At 41.7% G+C, this 26254-nt stretch overlaps 1 protein-coding gene across 1 annotated transcript in view; it reads left to right on the top strand.

Annotated features, from left to right (window-relative positions):
• LOC128064064 (uncharacterized) overlaps positions 1-26254 on the top strand; it is a 425534-nt gene that overhangs the window by 123694 nt on the left and 275586 nt on the right. Inside the window, 4 exon segments of the mRNA XM_052656874.1 lie at positions 6640-6651; positions 9323-9332; positions 13236-13683; positions 13686-14272. Coding sequence (XP_052512834.1) covers positions 6640-6651; positions 9323-9332; positions 13236-13683; positions 13686-14272 — 1057 coding nt within the window.

Here is a 26254-nt window from a genome sequence, read left to right as displayed (position 1 = left end):
ACATGATCACTAGAAAAACCATAGCCTTGACTAGACGGACCTTTGCTGGCAAAGTAATGTCTCTGCTTTTCAACATGCTATCCAGGTTGGTCATATCTTTTCTTCCAAGGAGTAAGAGTCTTTTACTTTCATGGCTGCAGTCACCATCTGCAGTGATTTTGGAGCCCAAAAAAATAAACTCTGACATTGTTTCCACTGTTTCCCCATCTATTTCCCATGAAGTGATGGGACCAGATGCCATGACCTTTGTTTTCTGAATGTTGAGCTTTATGCCAACTTTTTCACCCTCCTCTTTCACTTTCATCAAGAGGCTTTTTAGTTCCTCTTCACTTTCTGCCATAAGGCTGGTGTCATTTGCATGTCTGAGGTTAGTGACATTTCTCCCAGCAATCTTAATTCCAGCTTGTGCTTCTTCCAGCCCAGCGTTTCTCATGATGTACTCTGCATAGAAGTTAAATAAGCAGGGTGACAGTATATAGGACTGATGTACTCCTTTTCCTATTTGGAATCAGTCTGTTGTTCCATGTCCAGTTCTAACTGTTGCTTCCTGACCTGCCTATACGTTTCTCAAGAGGCAGGTCAGGTGGTCTGGTATTCCCATCTCTTTCAGAATTTTCCACAGATTATTGTGATCCACACAGTCAAAGGTTTTGGCATAGTCAATAAAGCAGAAAGGGATGTTTTCTGGAACTGTCTTGCTTTTTCCATGATACAGAGGATGTTGGCAATTTGATCTCTGGTTCCTCTGCCTTTTCCAAAACCAGCTTGAACATCTGAAAGTTCACGGTTCATGTATTGCCGAAGCCTGGTTTGGAGAATTTTGAGCATTACTTTACTAGCATGTGAGATGAGTGCAATTGTGCGGTAGTTTGAGCATTCTTTGGCATTGCCTTTCTTTGGGGTTGGAATGAAAACTGACCTTTTCCCGTCCTGTGGCCACTGCTGAGTTTTCCAAATTTGCTGGTGTATTGAGTGCAGCACTTTCACAGCATCATCTTTCAGGATTTGAAATAGCTCAGCTGGAATTCCATCACCTCCACTAGCTTTGTTCATAGTGATGCTTTCTAAGGCCTACTTGACTTCACATTCCAAGATGTCTGGCTCTAGGTGAGTGATCACACCATCGTGATTATCTTGGTCTTGAGGATATTTTTTGTACAGTTCTTCCATGTATTCTTGCCATCTCTTCTTAATATCTTCTGCTTCTGTTAGGTCCATACCATTTCTGTCCTTTATCGAGCCCATCTTTGCATTAAATGTTCCCTTGGTATCTCTAATTTTCTTGAAGAGATCTCTAGTTTTTCCCATTCTGTTGTTTTCCTCTATTTCTTTGCAGTGATCACTGAGGAAGGCTTTCTTATCTCTTCTTGCTATTCTTTGGAACTCTGAATTCAGATGCTTATATCTTTCCTTTTCTCCTTTGCTTTTCTCTTCTCCTTTTCACAGCTATTTGTAAGGCCTCCTCAGACAGTCATTTTGCTTTTTTGCATTTCTTTTCCACGGGGATGGTCTTGATCCCTGTCTCCTGTACAATGTCATGAACCTCAGTCCATAGTTCATCAGGCACTCTGTCTATCAGATCTAGGCCCTTAAATCTATTTCTCACTTCCACTGTATAATCATAAGGGATTTGATTTAGGTCATACCTGAATGGTCTAGTGGTTTTCCCTACTTTCTTCAATTTAAGTCTGAATTTGGCAATAAGGAGTTCATGATCTGAGCCACAGTCAGCTCCTGGTCTTGTTTTTGTTGACTGTATAGAGCTTCTCCATCTTTGGCTGCAAAGAATATAATCAATCTGATTTCAGTGTTGACTGTCTGGTGATGTCCATGTGTAGAGTCTTCTCTTGTGTTGTTGGAAGAGGGTGTTTGCTATGACCAGTGCATTTTCTTGGCAAAACTCTATTAGTGTTTGCCCTGCTTCATTCCGTATTCCAAGGCCAAATTTGCCTTTTACTCCAGGTGTTTCTTGACTTCCTACTTTTGCATTCCAGTCCCCTATAATGAAAAGGACATCTTTTGGGGGTGTTAGTTCTAAAAGATCTTGTAGGTATTCATAGAACCGTTCAACTTCAGCTTCTTCAGCGTTACCGGTCAGGGCATAGACTTGGATTACTGTGATATTGAGTGGTTTGCCTTGGAAAGGAACAGAGATCATTCTGTCATATTTGAGCTATTCAGAAGCCATTGGCTATTTCCTACTCCCTAACTGCTGGGGGCAGGGGTGGGGGAGGGGGGGTGTATTATGAGAGGAGTCCAGCTGCCTGATCTACCATCTCTTGTGGTAAACAAGTAATTAGGAGGCGAACAATCGAGGAAGCAGGATTTCTTCCAGGTATCTAGATGCATGTGAAAGAAATTATTTCAGTAAGCCTGGACACTTGCATCTTACCATACAGAAAAGATCACTAAATCTCTTCATGTGAGGGATCTTTTTCTTAATTATTGTAACCTTTAATAATCAGATTACCTGCCCCTTGCTGCAAACTGTCTGTCTCCTCCCCTGCCTCCTCAGAGTCAGCTGTCTCAAGATCACCTGACATACTCTCTCCTGGGCTCAAGACCTAACATTCCCACCAAATAAAACCTAATTCTCAACTTTGAGCTCGCAATTTTTTTTTTCAGCTGAGAGTTTTGTCACTTATTACTTAACACAGATCATTATTTCCTTTGTTGGTCATCAGATATGCATTTAGGGCATCATTTTCACAGGCATTTGTCCATTCCCATACACACTTTTGGGCTTCTCAGGTGGCAATAGTGCTAAAGAATCCGCTGGCCAATGCAGGAGGCCCAAAAGACATGGGCTTGATCCCTGGGTCAGGAAGACCCCCTGGAGGAGGAAATGGCACCCCACTTCAGTATTCTTGCCTGGGAATTCACATGGGCAGAGAGACCTGCTGGACTACAATACAAGGGGTCACAAAGAGTCAGACATGACTAAGCTTCTAGGCACACACATTTTTAAGCCACTGTTCACTGCTGCCCCTGGTTTGTTTTCAAAGAAAGCTGTGATGGAAATATCGCCAGGCTCCTTGTCTCTGAAGTTGGAGGTCCCTCACCTGCAGGTAGGTGGTCACAATGCAAATCATTTTGTGAAAAGCTGTGTCCCCCAGGCTGTAGAGAGAAGTGAAAACTAAGTACTCAAGGTATCATGGGGCTCTCCAGGTGGCGCTAGTGGTAAAGAACCCACGAGCCAATGGGGAGATGTAAGAGATGCAGGTTCCATCCGCAGGTTGGGAATATCCCCTAGAGGAGGGCATGGCAACCCACTCCAGTATTCTTGCCTGGAGATTCCCCATAGGCAGAGAAGCCAATGGGGCTACACTCCATGGATTCGCAGGGTTGGACAGGACTGAGCAACTTAGCCTGCAGCAGGCAAGGTATCTTTAGGAAGAATGCTGAGAGCAAAGGCTTCCAGCAACCCAAGGCCCCCAGGTGATTCCCACCAAGCAATCACTCCCCATCTCCCCTCCCTAAAGGGCACAGATACCAGGCCTTGGAGGGCTACACCCATCCTAGAAGAAGCCCCTCCCCAATCAGTCAGGCAGACATTCTTTGTTTCTAGAAGTTCCCGCCCTAAATCCTCCCTTCCTGAGGTCTCAGGAGTGATGAGTGTGAGGCTGCAGCTCTTGGCTCACGGACCTGGGTCTTCCTCTTACATTGTTTCAAAAACCCTCACAGGCTGGGTCAGGTAACCCTGTAGTTCTGTCCGTTATCTCTCATGAATTGTACTGTGGCCTGCGCTTTGTAATGCAAAAAGAAAGGAGAACTAGCAGGGGTGGTCTGCAAAGAGAATGCAGGAAAGGTAAGCACCAGACACAGGATGTGGTTAGCATATCAGGTTTGTCTTGATTATCTGCTACAGACCAGGAACCAAAGAAGTAAAAAAGGAGCTCTGAAAAAGGCAAAGAGAAACAAGAAAACTATTTTTTCTCAATCATTGCAGCACTTGCAGATTCAAGAGTTGTGTGGATGCCTTTAAAGTTATTTTCTTAACACCCAGATGTGAGTTTGTGATAAAATATCCCCAGAGGAGACGCAGAGCTGGAGGAAGAAGAGGAGGAAATGGCAGCTTCTCAGATAAATGTCCTGTACCAGATCTGGGGCTGTGTCTGCTTTTCCTCCTGAAATGCCTGGACTGAAAACCTGCAAACCTTCAATTCTCTGCTTCTAATATTTCTACCTAGGGTGTTCGTTGCCAACTGCTTATTTTTTCCGGTTTTTCTTGTATTAAAAAAGACTGGCTCTTTAGACTGTTTCTTCCTTATGTCCCAGAGCCAGTTATCCAATGTATGTATCCTGGCTTTCTATAGAGCATGGTGAATTCCCAACATGAATTAGTCAGTTTCAATGTGGAACATATTCCCTTTGTGAAAGACCAACACGGGGAGGCACTGGTATAAGGGTTTCCCAACGGAATGTTGTTCTGTGTTGGGATCCTAGGGAATTAGGGGAAATGCCATGATGAGTTTATATCTGGATGCAACTTCAGGTCTTTAGAACAGGAGCAAAAGGCAATGCCCTTGGAAATAGAATGAACTCCGTGGTCCAGAATTTTTCAGAATATTTTCAGAAATAAAAAAAATGTAGTTGGGACTATCCTTTTCCTCTGTGGCGATAAGAAAGACTTACTAATTGTTAGGTAGGTAGAATAGGGAAAAGGAGTCCAAAATGGCAGTGGCTAAAAGACAAGGAAGGGAAAAGCCCGCGAAAATAGAACAAAAGAAGGTCCAAGGACTGGAGTGAGGACCTCAGGTAAAACAAACAACACTCCTGGCTGGCCCAATTTACACAGGACAAGCCCAGGGAGAGAGAAACATACAAATAGAGGAGCCAAAGCTAGCTCTCTCCCCCACCCCCAGCCCCCACCCCCCGCGTGCTGGTGCACTCTTCTCATGTCTTTGGATCAACACACCATCATGCCACGAAGATGGATTTTCCTGCTATCTTCTAAATAAAATAGAGCTGTAACACTGAGCTGCAACACTGATTTGTCTAAGAGCTATAACATGGTGCATTCGAGACCTGAGAGCTATAACACCGTCTATCCAAGACCTGAGAGCTGTGACACGCCGAGGGGGCTTTAATGTCCATCACTCCAAATCTTTCTTTGTTGTGACTAGACAAAGAACCGAGGAACATACACTCGCGTGACACTAATTAAATGTGGTATTAGACTACACAGGAGGTATATATGAAGTGAAATTTGCTTAAAACTAACATTTTTTAATGATAGATTCAAATCATGGTTTCCGTAATATTGCCAAAATACCCATGCAGTGATAATGCATTCTTCCATGTACTTCTAACCCCATGACTCTGATGTTCACTGGTTTAGGTACTTCTGTGAGTTTCCCGTGTTATGGAGCTCATGTATTTTCCTTTTGTCTTTAAATCAAGTGCCTTGGAAAGAAAAAGTGAGGGATGTGCCTAAACTATCACAGTTAATGGGGGAATCCCATATGCTCTTAGTTTCTCTTTGCCTTGGAAGATGACTTAATGTTTAGTAGAGATGCTGGGTTTTGGGAGTGGGAGTTTTTGTCACTCAAGCCCAGGTCTGATCATTTCCAGGTACACTCCGTGCTCACACCACAGAGTCTCATCACATTTTTTTATTTTTCAAAATGTTTATAAGAATCTTATTAGTGCTAATCTATGTTCAACTGTATTAAAATTTGAACTATAGCTCTTTGCAAATGATATAGATTTTTAGGAAATTAAAAAATTCAGAACCAGAGCTCTACTTTATTTTACATAATTGTGTATGTCTGTATCCTAGTTTATGTAAAGAAATAAAAATAATATCATCCTCATGTATTTATTTACATTTTTAATAAGTTAAAATATTTTTATGTTATTGACATGACAACTTTTCTCTATTAACTATTAATAATAAGTATATAGTCCCATTTTAGTATATGTCTGTGTCCATAAACATGTTAACATGATTTGATCGCTTTTTTTTTTTTTTTTTTTAAGATTTCCTGGAGAAGGGAATAGCTACCCACTCTAGTATTCTTGCCTGGAGAATCCTAAGAACAGAGGAGCTATCATTTCTGTTACACATTCAAGACTCTGTAAAAACTGTCAGAAAGATATACAGTACATACTAAATGGTTAAAATATTTCTTGGTGCCAAGGTTACTATCCTATAAGACCTGTAAAATCTGTAAAAGACTTAAAGTTCAGAATTAAGTATGAATTTTTCCCTACTATTCTACTTTGTTGCTGTTCAGAATGGTCATTCATGGAGCAGAATTTGCAACATTACTAGTTCAAATAACTTGGTAAAAATGGGACACATTTTCTTCACTCCAGAACTCTTGGATCAGAATCTGCTTTTTAAAAATGTTTCCTGTTTTATGGCAGACAATTTATCCTGGGTCACATGAGTACAACATTCAAAAATAAATATGCCAGTGTTAATCTGATTACATTATAATTTCTTTTCCACATCAGAATAGGTTCTTATGAATCATATCCTCTTTTCTTGGGGTTAAAAATATGGTAGAAAATGTTACTACTGTGTGATACCAGAAACTACACTAAATCAAAATCAGTTTTCTGAAATTGCTGTTTTCATTTAGGGTCACGTTAGGAAGTCTTCACTTGGCCATATGACAGTCAGTCAGTCAGTTCAGTCATTCAGTCATCAGTCGTGTCTGACTCTTTGTGATCTCAGTTGTGTCTGATTCTTTGTGACCCCAAAGTACATGGCATCTGTACTTTGTATTCCAGGGACGGCTGATGTTCCAGGACGTGACCATAGATTTTACTCTAGAGGAGTGGGAATGCCTGCACCTCGGTCAGCGGGAACCGTACAGGGACATTATGTTAGTGAACTATGGGAACCTGGCCTCCTTGGGTGAGGATAACTGCCTTCCAAAATCACTTATCCACCACTGGGTTTCGTTTCTAGAATGTCTCCTGGAATTTTCTGCTTCCAACAATAGCTTCAGATCCCTGCTTTCTAGCAGGAAATGGATATTTGTGAGTTTAGAAAGAAAGCCTTCATGGTGATTCTGTATAATTCTAACCTTTTTTTCCTTGATATAATCTGCCTCCTTCACTTTAGCGTTCAGTTCAGTTCAGTTGCTCAGTGGTTTCCGACTCTTTGCGACCCCATGAATCGCAGCACACCAGGCCTCCCTGTCTAAAACCAACTCCAGGAGTTCACTCAGACTCACGTCCATCGAGTCAGTGATGCCATCCAGCCATCTCATCCTCTGTCGTCCCCTTCTCCTCCTGCTCCCAATCCCTCCCAGCATCAGAGTCTTTGCCAATGAGTCAACTCTTCGCATGAGGTGGCCACAGTACTGGAGTTTCAGCTTTAGCATCATTCCTACCAAAGAAATCCCAGGGTTGATATCCTTCAGAATGGACTGGTTGGATCTCCTTGCAGTCCAAAGGACTCTCAAGAGTCTTCTCCAACACCACAGTTCAAAAGCATCAATTCTTCGGCGCTCAGCTTTCTTCACAGTCCAACTCTCACATCCATACATGACCACAGGAAAAACCATTGCCTTGACTAGATGGACCTTAGTCGGCAAAGTAATGTCTCTGCTTTTGAATATGCTATCTAGGTTGGTCATATCTTTTCTTCCAAGGAGTAAGCGTCTTTTAATTTCATGGCTGCAGTCACCATCTGCAGTGATTTTGGAGCCCAAAAAAATAAAGTCTGACACTGTTTCTACTGTTTCCCCATCTATTTGTCATGAAGTGATGGGACCAGATGCCATGATCTTCATTTTCTGAATGTTGAGCTTTAAGCCAACTTTTTCACTCTCCTCTTTCACTTTCATCAAGAGGCTTTTTAGCTCCTCTTCACTTTCTGCCATAGGGTTGTTGTCATCTGCATATCTGAGGTTATTGATATTTCTCCTGGCAATCTTGATTCCAGCTTGTGTTTCTTCCAGTCCAGTGTTTCTCATGATGTACTCTGCATATGAGTTAAATAAGGACAGTGACAATAGACAGCCTTGATGTACTCCTTTTCCTATTTGGAACCAGTCTGTTGTTCCATGTCCAGTTCTAACTGTTGCTTCCTGACCTGCATACAGATTTCTCAAGAGGCAGGTCAGGTGGTCTGGTATTCCCATCTCTTTCAGAATTTTCCACAGTTGATTGTGATCCACACAGTCAAAGGCTTTGGCATAGTCAATAAAGCAGAAATAGATGTGTTTCTGGAACTCTCTTGCTTTCTCCATGATCCAGAGGATGTTGGCAATTTGATCTCTGGTTCCTCTGCCTTTTCCAAAACCAGCTTGAACATCAGGGAGTTCACGGTTCATGTATTGCTGAAGCCTGGCTTGGAGAATTTTGAGCATTACTTTACTAGCATGTGAGATGAGTGCAATTGTGTGGTAGTTTGAGCATTCTTTGGCATTGCCTTTCTTTGGGATTGGAATGAAAACTGACCTTTTCCAGTCCTGTGGCCACTGCTGAGTGTTCCAAATTTGCTGGCATATTGAGTGCAGCACTTTCACAGCATCATCTTTCAGGATTTGAAACAGCTCAACTGGAATTCCATCATCTCCACTAGCTTTGTTCGTAGTGATGCTTTCTAAGGCCTACTTGACTTCACATTCCAAGATGTCTGGCTCTAGATTAGGGATCACATCATCATGATTATCTGGGTCGTGAAGATCTTTTTTGTACAGTTTTTCCGTGTATTCTTGCCACCTCTTCTTAATATCTTCTGCTTCTGTTAGGTCCATACCATTTCTGTCCTTTATTGAGCCCATCTTTGCATGAAATGTTCCCTTGGTATCTCTAATTTTCTTGAAGAAATCTCGAGTCTTTCCCATTCTGTTGTTTTCCTCTATTTCTTTGCATTGATCACTGAGGAAGGCTTTCTTATCTCTTCTTGCTATTCTTGGTTACTCTAGCGTAGTGGTGATTATATCAGTTCCATGGTATTAAATAGTGACACCTTCCTCTTAAAATCACATTTACACTACTTACTTTTGCCTTGTAGTACTTGACCAGAATCTCAGGATCTGATTTTTATGTATTTGTTAGTGTTGTAAGGGTGCTTTCAATAAAGTATTTGGGGAAATCATTCTCTAGGCTGTGTTAACATTCACCCGTGTGTTCTCTTCTCACCCAAATACATATTGGATTGGAAAGTGATGAATCCCTGGCAAAACAAATATTCCTTTCTCTGATGAACAGGTCTTGTGGTCTCTAAGCCAGACCTGATCACCTCTTTGGAGCAAATGAAGAATCCCTGGGATGTAAGGAGAACGGACACAACAGCCACATACCCAGGTAGGTGTGAATGGATGGAGCTGATGACTCAGGTGAGGGGTCCAAGGAGCAGTGAGGAAGTCATCCTTTGTCATGTGCCTTGGGAAGATGTGCTTCAGTGGAAATGATTTTGAAGAACTCTGGGTTAATTTCTGTTGCTGTCATAGATGGACATTGCCTGGCTTATTCTGCCTCTCAATCATTCATGAATTCAGCTCCATGATTACTTTTCTCATTCACATCAAGAATTCACATTCTCTTCTTGGCTTGTGACAACTTGCATGTGTTGGCTGCTCTTTCATTTCTTGGGGTTCCTAGGAAAACTGTGTCCATTGATGAGTAAATACAGCATTTTTTTTTTTTTAAGTTTGTTTCTACGTCTAGACAGAAGTGTGTGAGTGGAGTTGCAAACAACTGCCAAAATTCTAGGAATCATGGGGACAGAATTTTTTTTTCTGATTTATAATTTCTAAAACACTGGAAACTACAAATATGACCTTATAAATTTCAAACTCAAGTCATTTCAGTGTATAAAGCAAAACCTCCATAAAATGAGAGAATGCAAATCTCAGGGTTACTTCAATGTTTCACTTTTCTTTATGTAAACTCATTTTAAATATCTGAAGTGAAATATCTGAATTTGCTGCAATTCCTCAATGGTAAAATACTTTATTCAATTAACTGAAAGATTTTTAAAATAAATTGGCATAATAGTTTAGAACATTTTCCACCATAGTTCTAACGGCTGTTTCAAACTATTAACATTTTAGATCGTATAAAGAAGTCATTTTAAGTCCTTTAAATCCTTGTTAGAGTGTAGCTGTTTTACAATGTTTTACTCTTATACAGCAAAGAGAATAAAGTATATGTATAAATAGCCACTCTTTTTTAGATTTCCTTCCATTTAGGTCTCCAGAGGGCACTGAGTAGAGTTCTCTGTGTTCGCAACATATTTTTTTAAATTTCACTTCTTATTTAATTGCTTAAGACTTTATTAATTTATCTTGTTTGTTATCAGCTTCCCCAGACTTTATTAATTTATCTCATTTGTTATCAGCTTCCAGTGGCCCTCGGTTTCTAATTAGTTATATGTCAATATCATTTATGATTTTTAGATATAAACATCTAATAGAATGTGTTCCAATAAAAGCAGAAGTGGTAAGAAGTGGTTTAAAGAATTTTAAGGCACCTAATATTTCTGAAAATGTTTGGTGTCTCCATTTAAGACGACTTAGGGCAAAAGGTAATCATTAGACTGCATGTCTCCACTTCATTTAGTGGTTCTTGTAGCTTATTATTTTGCCCCTTCCTCTGCACCATACTCTTTGTCCTCTCATTTTATTACATTTTCTGTGTTTGTGGTCTCTACCCTGAAGGCTGCAGGATCCTAGTTCCTCTTGTTTCTTGTGCCTGCCCCTTAGGGGGGTCAGTTTGGTCTTGAGGTTTGTGCCCTTATCCCCTTTATGGGCACTTGATTGCTGTGACCTGAGCCTGCCCTGGATGCTGAGGGGAGCTTCCCCTCTGCTCTGTGGCTGTCACTGCCCTGTCTATGGTGGGGTCTGCTCCCTGGTTGGTGGAACAGAGCTCCCAGATCTGTTTCTGTGATTCTGATCTGTGGTGGAGGCAGGTGGGATTGGAGCACACCCACTGGGAGAGAAGCCACTGAGGATTGCTCCTCTGGGGATGTTCACCTCGGGGTGTGCTCTGTGTGTCACCTTCGTGCCTTGTGCGAGCTCTCATGTCACCCCGTGTTGGCACTGCCCTTCCCCCCCACCCAACCATGGGTATGCTGGCACATGGCCCTGGGGTCTCTCAGATGTTTTCACCAGGTCACCAGCATAGATCCTCTGAAGTCAGGGCCCAGGTCCCAGGTGCTGTGGTGCTGCGGGGGCAGCTCAGACTCTGGCCTGGCCACAGCTCCTTGTGTTTGAGCCCACAAAGTTTACAGTTGCTAAAGTTGCTAAAGGGACACCTGCTGTGACTGGGGGAGCCCTCCTTATCCTTCAGATGTTCTGTAGGGGCTGAGTTGACAAAGCCAGTTGTGGGTGTAAAAGCATGGTGTGCAGCTGCGAGTAGAGACTTCAGCTTTTCTTCCTTAACCCTGGGGCTAGCTGTGCTTTCAGCTCCATCTGTGCATGTGGCCTACCCGCAGGTGTCTGCTCCAGAGGCTGCCCCAGAGCACAGGAGTCTGCTGATGGTGGAGGAGGTGCATGGAGGGAGGCCGTGGCTGGGGCTCAATAGAGCCCTCACGGGTGGTGGCCCTTCCCGTGGGACCAACACGGGGGAGAGGGGCTGCAATGGGCTTCTTCCCTTTGGGCATCACTCACCGATGGCACTCTGCGCTATGGTGGTTCTGGCTTCCTCCTCATGCATTCCCATCTGTAGAGCTCCTCCCTCACTCCCGTCCCCTCAGGATGTCTCCTCACAGCCAGCCGCAGTCCTCTGCCTCGGTCTGCTCTGCAGACCCCACACTCTAGCACCCAGCCCTTATCTGCAGTGGTGGACACCCTCTCAGGCTGGGTGGGCAGGGCTGGGGTCAGTACCCTGTGAAGAGGTCTCACTCTGCCCTGCTGCCACATGCTGGCTGCCATGTTCTCTTCCCACAGAGAATGAGGCTCCCCTCTGTCCCAACTGAGTTCACACCAGCCCCAGTGAGGGGCTTCCCCGGAGGTGGAGCCCTCTTCTGTCTTCAGATCCCCCAGGGGTGCAGGTCCCATCCCACTCCCTCTCCTCTTCCTTCTCCTTCTTCTTTCTTTGGTCCTGCCTGGCTCAGCAGGAATCTTTCTTGTCCTTTTAGGTGTTGTAGGTCCTCTGCTAGCATTCAGAGGGGGCTCTGTGAGAATTGTTCCATTTGCAGATGTATTCTTGATGCATTTGTGGAGAGAGATGAACTCCACGTCTGCCTAATCCTCTGGCATGTTGATCCTCGTGTCCCTATTTTCTCTAAATCTTTAAGGATATTAACTGAGAATAGTACATAAGAAAACTTTTATTTGGTATCTTTCAGCTATGTCTTCTCACAATACCCATGGTTTGATGTCAAAGAATCCAAGGTTTGAAAATTTAATCCAAAAAGCAAACCTAGGACTGTATGAAAGAGCTCACCTCGGAAATGAACATTTAACCAAAGGCTGGGGATATACAAGGGTATGTGAAAGACTGAGAGGATGTTTATATGGATATAAAGAAATTGAGACCGTTTCACATAATGTGGACATGACTGCCAAAAGCAATGAGCAATGTGAGTCAAATTGGGGAAAACACCCATTTCAGTCATCAACATCTGCAGAGAAGTGTATCTTTGTAAGTGATGACTTACATCATTTTTTGAAACATACATGTTATCTGAGGGGAAATGTAGAAAATCTGGAAGGTCATCCAGTCTCTACTCCAAATGCTCATTCAAACCACTCTGAACATAGACTTCAACTACACATACATTCAACCACGTCTGAAAAGGAGAAGTTTAAAAATGATGGGGGAAACTCACAATATAATCAATTTGAGGGATCTGTGAGCAACGGGTCATTATTCTTCCACCAACAGACAGGTTTTCTCCATTCCAAAACGTGTAATGTTGATAATAATGGAAGAGACTTAATTCAGCCATCACTGTGTGATGCATATCATGATAGGGTTAATATGAAACAACTTTTCATGTGTAATAACATGAGTCAGGCCTTAAGTAGGAGCTCCAACCCCAATAGTTACCAGAGTATTTATGATGGAGCAAGAAACTCGTCATGCAATGAAACTGGATATAACATTGAACAAGACTGATCTTATGAAACATCAGGCACCTCAACCTTCAGATAAGGATTCTAAAAGTAATAAATGTAGGAAATATCTTTTATCAAACATCAGGTCTTCCACTACATAAGAGTACACATACGGGAGAGAAGACTTACAATTGTAGTGAATATGGTGATGTTTCTAATCAGTCTTCAGAACTTATTCAACAGCGAAGTATTCAGAATCCACAGAAAAACTGCAAGTGTAAGAAATGTGAGAAAGTCTTTACTAACGCACTCAATCTACGTAGACATAGGAAAATTCATACAGGATAGAAAACTTTCAAATGTACAGAATGTGGCAAAGTGTTTAATCAGAGTTCAAAACTTGGTCAACATTGGCGAATCTATATTGGCAAGAAGCCTTATAAATGTAAGGAATGTGGCAAAGACTTTTGCCAGCACTCAAGTCTTACTTACCATCAGAGAATTCATACTGGGGAGAAGCCTTATAAATGTAAGGATTATGGCAAAGCGTTTAGACAGTGCTCATGTCTTCATAAACATCAGGTAATTCATGCTGGAGAGAAACCTTATAAATGTAAAGAATGTGGAAAAGCTTTCAGTCAATATGCAACTCTTACTAAACACCAGCAAATTCATACTGGAGAGAAGCCTTATAAATGTAAAGAATGCGGAAAGCCTTTAATCAGAAGTCAGCTCTTACTAAACACCAGCGAATTCATACTGGAGAAAAGCCTTATAAATGTAAAGATTGTGGCAAAGACTTTAGCCGGCTCTCAGTTCTTAAATACCATCAGAGAGTTCATACTGGAGAGAAGCCTCTTAAATGAAAGGAATGTGGCAAAGACTTTAGCCAGCACTCAAATCTTACTTACCATATGAGAAATCACACTGGAGAGAAACCTTATAAATGTAAAGAACGTGGAAAAGACTTTAGTCAACGCTCCACTCTTACTCAACACCAGCGAATTCATACTGGAAAGAAGCCTTTTAAATGTAAAGATTGTGGCAAAGACTTTAGCCAGCACACAGGTCTTACTTGCCATCAGAGAATTCACACTAGAGAGAAACCTTATAAATGTAAAGAACGTGGAAAAGCTTTCGGTCACTATTCAAATCTTACTAAACACAAGCGAATTCATACTGAAGAGAAGCCTTATAAATGTAAGGATTGTGACAAAGACTTTACCCAGCACATTGGTCTTACTTACCATCAGATAATTCATACTGGAGGAAATCTCATAAACGTAAGGAAACCTGCAAAGGCTTTAATCAGAGCTCTCACTTCACTGGACATCAGAAAGCATGTCCTGCAGGGAAACCCTAATAATGAAATAAGTGATGGAAGAGGTTTGTCCTAAACATACAGTTCAGGAAACCCAACACTTTTTAAAGAAAGATATGGAATGATGTAAAGAAAATATAGAAAACTATTTCTAAAAAATCAAATCTAAATATCAGGAAATACATACTACAAAGCATTTCATAAATCCTGTTTTCTGAAGTTCCTCTTAGAGAAATATTGTAGATAATCATTCATAGTTAAATAGAAAATTGGTATGTTAGTATGGATCACAAGATGAAGAGTTGATGTTTAGCAATGTACAGTTACTAGATATGTATGTTTGTTTACATTGACATGATTTGTGATTATATGAAAACCAAAATGAATGTAATTCAATTCTCAAATTACTCCATGCTACGCTTCATTTCTAGTGTGCATGCACTTATGTTTTTGATGGTTGCTACCTCAAAGATGAGAGAAGCCCTTCTATATAGGAAAAAAACATTTGTATTTTTCTCCATTATAAGATTAAGGACACAATAATGTAACATGTACAGTGAACATCTAGATGGTGGTGTTTGTCATTCATGTCGCACATCCCTATAAGTCACCATGATGTAAATGTTCAGGGAATAATTCCACATATTAAAGTAAGATGTACTTTCTCAATAGTTACGTCACTTGCTTTTAAAGTAAAATACAATGACAGTTCCCTGGTGGCTCAGAGGTTAAAGCATCTGCCTGTAATGCAGGAGACCTGGGTTCGATTCCTGGGTCGGGAAGATCCCCTGGAGAAGGAAATGGCAACCCATTCCAGTATTCTTGCCTGGAGAACCCCATGGACACAGGACCACAGGGTTGCAAAGATTCAGACACGACTGAGCGACTGAGCGACTTCACTTTCACAATGACAGTTCACTAAAATCTTGATGTATTTTATAGTATCAACAGAAGTCATGAATATCAGTTGACATGTTTCAATTAAAAACGTCTCTACTACCCTAGAAATGTACAGAAAACCCTTCCCAGAAAAGCCATGTATTTAGTATATGTCTTGTTTCTTAAGTGATTAGCCTCCCTTTTATAACCATAGAAATCACAGATCTCAGATCATTGTATCAGAGGAATGAATATCATTGTTTATGCTTATAATCTGTATTTTAATCAAAGTTACATAGTGGAGTATAAAAGGTTTTATTCTGTGTGTGATAATCATACATGTTAATCAATAAAACTGAATGGTTTCTTGTATAAAAGTTGCTGTGTAGTGAATGAAGTGTTAGCCTACCACTTTAAGGTTGCAGGAAAGAATACCTAAGAAACTCTTTGGTAGCATAGAAGGGTGACATCTGTAACAATTAGTTTCCTTACTGCCCTTAAGTTTCAAATCATTTGATCATGTATTTCCCATCATTTCTCCATTGTACTTTTTGCCCTCTCTGTAACTGCTGGGACACTGTGACAGTTCTAATAAGAAGGACCATACAGAGTACTGTTGAGAGCTTCCCTGACTGCTCTGGGCTGTTGCTGCCTCAGCATTTGTCTGGGGAGCAGGCAGCCTGCAGGTCCTTGAGCGCACACCAGCCAGTCCTGTGAGCACCTCCACTAGGTGACCCCCTTCCTTGAGATCAGCAGTCTTGCCAAACCCCAGGGTCTACTTCACAGGCCCCCCTTCAGTGACACCCTTACAGCACTCACTGGAATCCTAATCCTTTTGGTTTGAATGGACCAATCCACACTCAGCCTGGGGAGCCCACAGCATTTCACCCAGGTTCTCTTATAAAAACCTGAACCCCAATTACTGCCTCTTTCTCTGTTCAGTTCTATCCTTGACCCCACTCAGAGCTTGCTGAGAATTCTCTCAGGACCTAGAGTCATAAACTCACTTGCTTCAGCTGTCCTTTGTCCTTCTATTGAGCTAAGTAAGACTTTTCATGGGCTCATTTAAGCAAATGTAAATTTAACATTTGTCACAGAAGAATAATTAAAAGCCATGATGGTAAAATTCTGAACTAAGATTTATAAAATCTTACCCTGTTTAATTCTTAGCATAAGTTTTTTTAAGGCTTAAAGGAACTGTTTTCTCATGGGTTTGACATACACTGAATGTAATATATAAATATCTGAAAGTATATATGTTATATAATTTATATAACATTTATTTATTTAATACAATAACAATAAATAAATATCTGAAGGTATAAATGCTAGCAGTGAGAAAAGGAACATGTGAGTGTATGTATATTAGTACACATACTTAAATTAGAAATGCTAGATCACAACTGGTCATTTCAGAATTTCAGGTGATTTACTAAAAACTGCAAATCTTACATTTGTCAGTTAATCTAATTTCCTTAAATGTCAGGAGGTTACATTTTTTAAGGAACTTACACATTGTCCTCCCAAGTGACTGCACCAGTTTGTATTCCTTCCAGCCATGTAGGAGTTCCCTGATCTCCAGGCCTCTTTAGTGTTTATGATATGATTAGTGGGCTTTTTGCTAGTTGTTATTCTGACTGGCATGAGATGATACATCATTGTAGTTTTGTTTTGCATTTCTTATTTAGCGATGCTGAGCATCTTTCATTTGCCTCTTGCCCATCTAAAGGAACAAGTTGCCCCACCTAGGCTCAGCAGTTGTGGCGCACAGGCTTAGTCTCCCAAAAGTATGTGGAATATTCCTGGACCAACGATGAGGCCCATGTTCCTTGCACTGTCAGGTGGATTCTTAAGTACTGGGTTATTAATCTGTTTTTTCTTTTTTTTTTCTTTTGAGATGTATATATATTTTTGGAATATAACTGCTTTACAATGTTGAGTTAGATTCTGCTATACAACTTTATCAATCAGCCATAAGCATATGTATACCCACTCTCTCTTGAACCTCACACCCACAATCTCCATCTCACCCCTCTAGCCATCAGAGAGCACCAAGCTGAGCTCTCTGTGCTATACAGCAGCTTCCCTCTTGCTCCCTATTTTACACATTGTGGTGAATATATGTCAAGGCTATTCTCTCAATTGGTCCCCCTCTCATTCTCCCACTGTGTCCACAGGTCTAGTCTCTGTATTTGTGAAAATATTGTATTAACATACATATTGACTCATTGGAAAAGACTCTGATGCTGGGAGGGATTGGGGGCAGGAGAAGAAGGGGGCGACAGAGGATGAGATGGCTGGATGGCATCACGGACTCGATGGACGTGAGTCTGAGTGAACTCCGGGTGTTGGTGATAGACAGGGAGGCCTGGCGTGCTGAGATTCATGGGGTCGCAAAGAGTCGGACACGATTGAGTGACTGAACTGAACTGATATGGAATCTAGAAAATGTTATTGGTGAACCTATTTAATGAGCAGGACTAGAAGTGCAGATGTAGACATTAAACTTTTTTATATTAAGCTTTCAAGGCGTAGAATACATGGACGATCATTCCATGCATTTTGCTATGTGAAGAAAGCCCATCTGAAAATGCTACAAAAAGTAGGATTTTTACAACATGGCATTTTGGTGTAGGTAAATGTTCTTATGTGCTCAGTTGTGTCTGAGTCTTTGGGACCCAATGACTGTAGCCTGCCAGGAACCTCTGTCCATGAGATTTCCCAGGAAAGAACACTGGAGTGGGCGGTCATTTCTTTCTCCAGGGAACTTCCTTATCCACAGATTGAACGCACATCACTCAGGTCACCTGCATTGGCAGGTGGGTTCTTTACCACAGAGCCACTTGAGAACATAGTCGGAAATGTAGAAGAGTTTAAAATGGTCAGTGGTTGCCATGGGTTGCAAAGGAGGGGTTATGAATATCCTGAGTTCAGGACCATGAAATCATTGTGTTAAACTGTTTAAATGGACACAAGTTATTATACATTTGCCCAGACCCATAGAGTCAGTCAGTTCAGTTGCTCAGTCATGTTTGACTCTTCGCGACCCCATGGACCGCAGCACACCAGGCCTCCCTATCTATCACCAACTCCCAGAGTTCACTCAGACTCACGTCCATTGAGTCGGTGATGCCATCCAACCATCTCATCCTCTGTCATCCCCTTCTCCTCCCTCCTTAAAGCTTTCCCAGGATTAGCATCTTTTCCAATAAGTCAGCTCCTCACATCAGGTGGCCAAAGTATTGGAGTTTCAGCTTCAACATCAGTCCTTCCAATGAATATTCAGGACTGATTTCCTTTAGGATGGACTGGTTGGATCTCCTTGCAGTCCAGGGGACTCTCAAGAGTCTTCTCCAACACCACAGCTCAAAAGCATCAGTTCTTCAGTGCTCAGCTTTCTTTATAGTCCAACTCTCACATCCATATATGACTACTGGAAAAATCATAGCTATGACGAGATAGACCTTTGTTGACAAAGTAATATCTCTGCTTTTAAATATGCTGTCTAGGTTGGTCATGACTTTCCTTCCAAAGAGTAAGCATCTTTTAATTTCATGGCTGCAGTCACCATCTGCAGTGATTTTGGAGCCCCTAAAAATAAAGTCTGACACTGTTTCCACTGTTTCCCCATCTATTTCCCATGAAGTGATGGGACCAGATGCCATGATCTTCGTTTTCTGAATGTTGAGCTTTAAGCCAACTTTTTCACTATCCTCTTTCACTTTTATCAGGAGGATCTTTAGTTCTTCACTTTCTACCATAAGGGTGGTATCATCTGCATATCTGAGGTTATTGATATTTCTCCCGGCAATCTTGATTCCAGTTTGTGCTTCATCCAGCCCACCGTTTCTCATGATGTACTCTGCATATAAGTTAAATAAGGACAGTGACAGTAGACAGCCTTGACATACTCCCTCCTTTTTCCTATTTGAAACCTGTCTGTTGTTCCATATCCAGTTCTAACTGTTGATTCCTGACCTGCATACAGATTTCTCAAGAGGCAGGTCAGGTGGTCTGGTATTCCCATCTCTTGAAGAATTTTCCACAGTTTATTGTGATCCACACAGTCAAAGGCTTTGGCATAGTCAATAAAGCAAAAATAGATGTTTCTTTGGAATGCTCTTGCTTTCTCAATCCAGTGGATGTTGGCAATTTGATCTCTGGTTCCTCTGCCTTTTCTAAATCCAGCTTGAACATCTGGAAGTTCACGGTTCGCGTATTGCTGAAGCCTGGCTTGGAGAATTTTGAGCATTACTTTGCTAGAGTGTGAGATGAGTTCAATTCTGTGGTAGTTTGAGCATTCTTTGGCATTGCCTTTCTTAGGGATTGCAATGAAAACTGACCTTTTCCCGTCCTGAGTCCACTGCTGAGTTTTCCAAATTTGCTGGCGTATTGAGTGCAGCACTTTCACAGCATCATCTTTCAGGATTTGAAACAGCTCAACTGGAATTCCATCACCTCCACTAGCTTTGTTCATAGTGATGCTTTCTAAGGCCCACTTGACTTCACATTCCAGGATATCTGTACACATCCCTAAAAGAGAAACCTAAGGTGAAACTAGAAACTTTACTTAATGTCTGTGTAGATTCATCAGTGCTAACAAATGTACCTTCAGATGGGGAAAGATAAGTAGGGAGATTGTCTATGTGTGGGAACAAGATGTATATGGGAAATCTCTGTACCTTACTCTCATTTCTGCTGTAAAACTGAATCATCTAAGATATTGGTACTGGTACACGCACACTAAATATTTTTTAGAATATATACTATTAGAAAAATGGATATGCTCCTATACTTAATTTTCCCTTAGTCAGTTATCCATTAAAGATGTGAAAAAATAGAACTCTTTAAAAAGAGCAGAGAACAAACTATTGTAGATGATTCATAAACCTAGAAATACAACCATGAAGTAGAGCAGCAACATTTTTATGTGCTGAAAGTGAAAATGAAGTCGCTCAGTCGTGTCTGCCTCTTTGCAACCCTACGGACTATAGCCTGCTAGTCTCCTCTGTCCATCGATTTTCCAGGCAAGAATACTGGAGAGGGTTGCCATTTTCTTCTTCAGGGGATCTTCCTGACCCAGGGCTCAAACTTGGGTCTCCCACACTGCAGGCAGACTCTTTACCATCTGAGCCACCAGGGAATCCCTTTCATGTATTAATTTATGGGTAAGTTCACTTATGACCTAACACTGATCCTTATTTCTTTGGTTGGTCATGAGATAGCTTTTAGGGCATCATTTTCAAAGGCATATGTCCCTGCACATACACACTGTTAACCCAACGTCCACTGCTGCCCCTGGTTTATTTTTAAAGAAAGCTGTGATGGAAACACCTCCAGGCCCCTGCTCTGAAGTAGGAGGCCCCCCACCTGCAGAGAGGTGTTCACAGTGCAAAGCATTTTGTGAAAACCTGTGTCCCCAGTTTAGAGAGGGAAGTAAAAACAACAACAAAAAACAACAACAAAAAAACTCCAAGGACTCGGGCCATCTTTGGTAGAATTCTGAGAGCAAAGCCTTGCAGGAACCCAGGGCCCCCAGGTGACACTCACCCTTCCCCTCCCCTCCCCCAAGGGCACAGGCATAGGCCACACCATTCCAGAGAAAGCCCCTCCCCAGGATCAGGCTGACAGTCTTTGTTTGGAGAAGATCCCGCTCTCAACCCTCGCTCCAGAGCTCTGGGGCAGGCAGAGGTGAGGGCTCCAGCTCAGGGCTCCTGGAAGCCCATCTTCCTGCTGCATTGTTCAAAAACCCTCAGAGGCAGAGTCAAGTAGCCGAGAAGTGGGGCCCATTGTCTCTTGTGAATTGTTCTGGGGCCTGCTCTCTCTAATGCGAAAAGAAAGAGAACTCTCGGGGTGGTCTGCAAAGAGAATGGGGAAAGTGAGCACCAAACCAAGGGTGTGATTAGCATATCAGCTTAATCTTGATTACCAACTGCAGCTCAGGGACAGAGGAAGTCAGAAAAGAGCTCAGAAAAGGGAGAGAGAAACAAGACCTTCTCTTCTTTTTCACTGCAGCAGTTGAAGGTGAAAGAGCTGTGTGGATGCCTCTAAAGGTATTTTCTCTTCATGTATGCAAGTTTGGGACACAATATCCCCAAAGAAGACTCAGGGTAGGAGGAAGAAGAGGAGAAAATGGCAGCTTCTCAGGTAAATGTCCTGTCCCGTGTCTGGGGCTGTGTCTGCTTTTCCTCCTGAAACGGCTGGATTGAGAAGCTGCAAACCTTTACTTCTCTGATTCCAGTTTTTCTCCCTGGGGGTTTGTTGTTATCAACTTTCTCTTTTTTCTTTTTTTCTTATAATAGTGAAGACTGGCTCTTTAGACTGCTTCTCCCTTGTGTCCCACAGCCTTTTCTTCATTCTATCCTGGCTTTCTACAGACCATGATGAATTCTCAACATGAATTAGTGACTTTCAACTGGTGAATATATTCCCTTTGTGAGAGATGAACACGGATATCTGAGATTCCCATTGGAATGTGGTTCAGTGTTGGGGTCCTAGGAAAGTAGGGGAAATGCCGTGATGAGTTTACATGTGGATGCAATTCAGTTCTTTAGAACAGGAGTAAAAAATGCCCGTATAAGTAGAATGAACTCAGCAGTCCAGAATTTTTCAGAAAATTTTCAGAAATGAAAAATGTACCAGAGACTATCCTCTGTATCAATAAAAAAAAAACTCACTGTTATGTACTATTAGTACTATTAATGTGTTATTAGTTTGCAGATCATGGGAGGTATATATGCAGTGGAATTTGCATAAAACTGATATTTTTCGTAATATATTGAGATCATGGTTTTCATGATATTGCTAAAATACCTGACAGTGATAACGCATTTTCCCATGTACTTCTTACCCCATGACCTCAAATGTTCACCCATTCAGGTGCTTCTATGAGATTCCAGTGCACTTTTTTTTTTCTGTCTTCAAAAAGGGTCCTGGAAAGAAAAACTGAGGGATATGCATAACTACCACAGTTAATGGGGAAACTCTTTATCATCTTAGTTTCTCTTTGCTTTGAACAATGAACACTGTTGGCTAAAACAGATGCACAACTTCAGAATTGTGAGTTAAATTTTATTTACAGCAAAATGCGGACAGCAGCCCAGGAGACAGCACCTCAGATAACTCTGAGAGACTGCTCCAAGAGGCGGTAGGGGAAAGTCGGTGTATAAGATTTTAGTGAACTGAGAGTTCAGTGCAGTCAAGCGCTAACTTGACAAAAGCATTTCTTCTGGTCATGAGGAGCTGATGTCACCGTTCAGTGATTTAGCGCTGATTCCCTGGTGGCTCAGACGGTAGTGTTTGCCTGCAATGCAGGAGACCCGGGTTCAATCCCTGGGTCAAGAAGATCCCCTGGAGAAGGAAATGGCAATCCACTCCAGTACTCTTGCCTGGAAAATTCCATGGATGGAGGAGCCTGGTGGGCTATAATCCATGGGGTCGCAGAGTCAGACACGACTGAGCGACTTCACTTTCTTTCTTCTTCTAGATATGAAGGGGCTTCCCTGATGGCTCAGATGGTAAAGAATCTGCCTGCAATGCCTTGGTTTGATCCATGGGTTGGGACGATCCCCTTGAGGAGGGCATGGCAACCCCCTCTGGTATTCTTGCCTGGAGAACCTCCACAGACAGAGTACAACGAAGTGACTAGGCCCAGCACACACAGATAGGAAGAGATGCAAGGACTGGGATCATGAAATCAGTTCCTGAAAATATCTAGCTCTCTAAAGACCTGTTCCACCAGATTCTGTGGCGCGCAGAGTGCCTCAATGCAACCTGAACTCCCTCGGGGGATTGAAGTCAACACTTGCAGCTCCATAGGGCTCATTCTCCCCGGAGGCAGATGGCAAACACCCTTGTTCACTCGCTGGCAATGCTCTTGGCAAGTGCCAGTTTGTAGATGACAACACTCACCTGTGTTTAGTAGAGATGCTGGGTTTGGGGAGTGGGGGTTTCCGTCACTCAAGCCCCAGGCTGATCATTTCCAGTACACTCTATGCTCACATCACAGACATAGTTTTATCCTATTTCTGTATTTTCCAAAATGTTTACAAGAATCATATTAGTGCTAATCTATGTTCAATAGTGTTAAGTTCCCTCCCCTCCCCCCTTCCCCAGCCCCTGTCAAGTTTTAAAATATAGTTCAGTGCAAATGATACAGACTTTCAGGAAATTAAAAAATTCAGAACCAGAGCTCCACTTTATTTTATATTGTTGTGTATGTCTGCACTCTAGTCTGTTTTAAAAAATTAAAATCCTGAAATATTTATGTACATTTTTAATCAGTTAGAAATTATCCTGATGTTATTGACATGACAGTTTTTCTCTATTACTGTTACTGAGTATAGAGTCTATTGTAGTATATGCCTGTATGCATAAACATGTTAACATGATTACATTGATTTTTTTCTTGTTTTTTGTTTTGTTTTGTTTTGTTTTTTAAGAGTCCTTGGAGAAGGGAATGGCTACCCATTCCAGTATTCTTGCCTGGAGAATCCCATGGACAGAGGAGCCTGGCAGGCTACAGTCCCTGGGGTCCCAAAGAGTAGGACACAGCTGAGTGACAAACACTTCCTGTTTGTAGTATTATTTACAAATACAGAAATTTCTATTACCTTTCATTAGAGTTGTCTCTGTACATTTGTCTGGGTTTCATTAAAGTCTAGGAATGGCAACCCACTCCAGTATTCTTGCCTGGAGAATCCCAGGGACGGGGGAGCCTGGTGGGCTGCCGTCTATGGGGTCGCACAGAGTTGGACACGACTGAAGCAACTTAGCAGCAGCAGCAGCAGTGTCCATAAAGTGAAGTAAAATTTCAGCTCTTCCATTTAAAGAATGTCCGTTAAAATATTTGTCAAGAGATGCAACAGCAACATTATTGATTTTAAATTGTTTCTGTTGAATATTCAAGACTCTGAAAAACTGTCAGAAAGATGTATAATATATACTAAATAGTTAAAATGATTATTGCCACCAAGGTTACAATCCTATTAGACCTGTAAAATCTGTAGAACTCTTAAAGTTCAAAGTTAAGTATGAATTCTTTCCTTACTATTCTACTTCATTGCTGTTCAAAATGGGCATTCATGGAGCAGAATTTTCAACATTACTAGTTCAAATAAGGTTATTAAAAATGTGGCACACTGAGCCCACCACAGCATGTTTGGAGCAGAATGTGCTTTTAAAAATATTTCCCTTTTTTTTTGATAGACAGTTTATCTTGTGTCACATGAGGACAGCACTCAAAAATAAATATGTCAATGTTGATCTGATTATTTTATAATTCCTCTTCCAAGTCATAACAGTTTCTGTGGTAGTTTGTGGATCATATCTCATCCTTTTTTCTTGGGGCTAAAAATATGGTAGAAAATGTTCAGTTCAGTTCAGTCTGTCGTATCTGACTCTTTGCAACCCCATGATTGCAGCATGCCAGGCCTCCCTGTCGATCACCGACTCCCAGAGTTGACTCAAACTCATGTCCATTGAGTCAATGTTGCCATCCAACCATCTCATCCTCTGTCATCCCCTTCTCCTCCCGCCTTAAAGCTTTCCCAGGATCAGGGTCTTTTCAAATGAGTCAGTTCTTCGCATCAGGTGGCCATAGTATTGGAATTTCAGCTTCAATATCAGTCCTTCCAATGAATATTCAGAACTAATTTCCTTCAGAATGGACTGGTTGGATCTCCTTACAGTCCAAGGGACTCTCAAGAGTCTTCTCCAACACCACAGTTCAAAAGCATCAATTCTTCAATTCTCAGCTTTCTTTATAGTCCAACTCTCACATCCGTACATGACTACTGGAAAACCATAGCCTTTTAGATGGATCTTTGTTGACAAAGTAATGTCTCTGCTTTTTAATATGCTGTCTAGGTTGGTCATAACTTTCCTTCCAAGGAGTAAGCGTCTTTTAATTTCATGGCTGCAGTCACCATCTGCAGTGATTTTGGAGCCCCCCCCCCCCCCAATAAAGTCTGTCACTCTTTCCACTGTTTCCCCATCTATTTGCCATGAAGTGATGGGACCAGATGCCATGATCTTAGTTTTCTGAAAGCTGAGCTTTAAGCCAACTTTTTCACTCTCCTCTTTCACTTTCATCAAGAGGATCTTTAGTTCTTCTTTACTTTCTGCCATAAGGGTGGTGTCATCTGCATGTCTGAGGTTATTGATATTTCTGCTGGCAATCTTGATTTCAGCCTGTGCTTCATCCAGCCCACCATTTCTCATGATATACTCTGCATATGAGTTAAATAAGCAGAGTGACAATATACAGCCTTAACTGTATTCTTTTTCTATTTGGAACCAGTCTGCTGTTCCATATCCAGTTCTAACTGTTGATTCCTGACCTGCATACAGATTTCTCAAAAGGCAGGTCAGGTGGTCTGGTATTCCCATCTCTTGAAGAATTTTCCAGTTTATTGTGATCCACACAGTCAAAGTCTTTGGCATAGTCAATAAAGCAGAAATAGATGTTTCTCTGGAACTCTCTTGCTTTTTCCATGATCCAGAGGATGTTGGCAATTTGATCTCTGGTTCCTCTGCCTTTTCTAAATCCAGCTCGAACATCTGGAAGTTTACAGTTCACGTATTGTTGAAGCTTGGCTTGGAGAATTTTGAGCATTTCTTTACTAGCGTGTGAGATGAGTGCAATTGTGCAGTTGTTTGATTATTCTTTGGCATTGCCTTTCTTAGGGACTGGAATGAAAACTGACCTTTTCCAGTCCTGTGGCCACTGCTGAGTTTTCCAAATTTGCTAGCATATTGAGTGCAGCACTTTCACAGCATCATCTTTCAGGATTTGAAATAGCTCAACTGGAATTCCATCACCTCCACTAGCTTTATTCATAGTGATGCTTTCTAAGGCCCACTTGACTTCACATTCCAGAATGTCTGGCTCTAGATGAGTGATCACACCATCATGATAGTGGGTCATGAAGATCTTTTTTGTACAGTTCTTCTGTGTATTCTTGCCACCTCTTCTTAATATCTTCTGCTTCTGTTAGGTCCAGACCATTTCTGTCTTGTTTTCAGCCCATCTTTGCGTGAAATATTCCCTTGGTATCTCTAATTTTCTTGAAGAGATCTCTAG

This window comes from Budorcas taxicolor, chromosome 18, assembly GCF_023091745.1.
Source record: "Budorcas taxicolor isolate Tak-1 chromosome 18, Takin1.1, whole genome shotgun sequence".
Lineage (NCBI taxonomy): Eukaryota > Metazoa > Chordata > Mammalia > Artiodactyla > Bovidae > Budorcas > Budorcas taxicolor.
The sequence above is the reverse complement of the archived record's forward strand: the minus strand, read 5'-3'. Positions and strand labels throughout refer to the sequence as shown.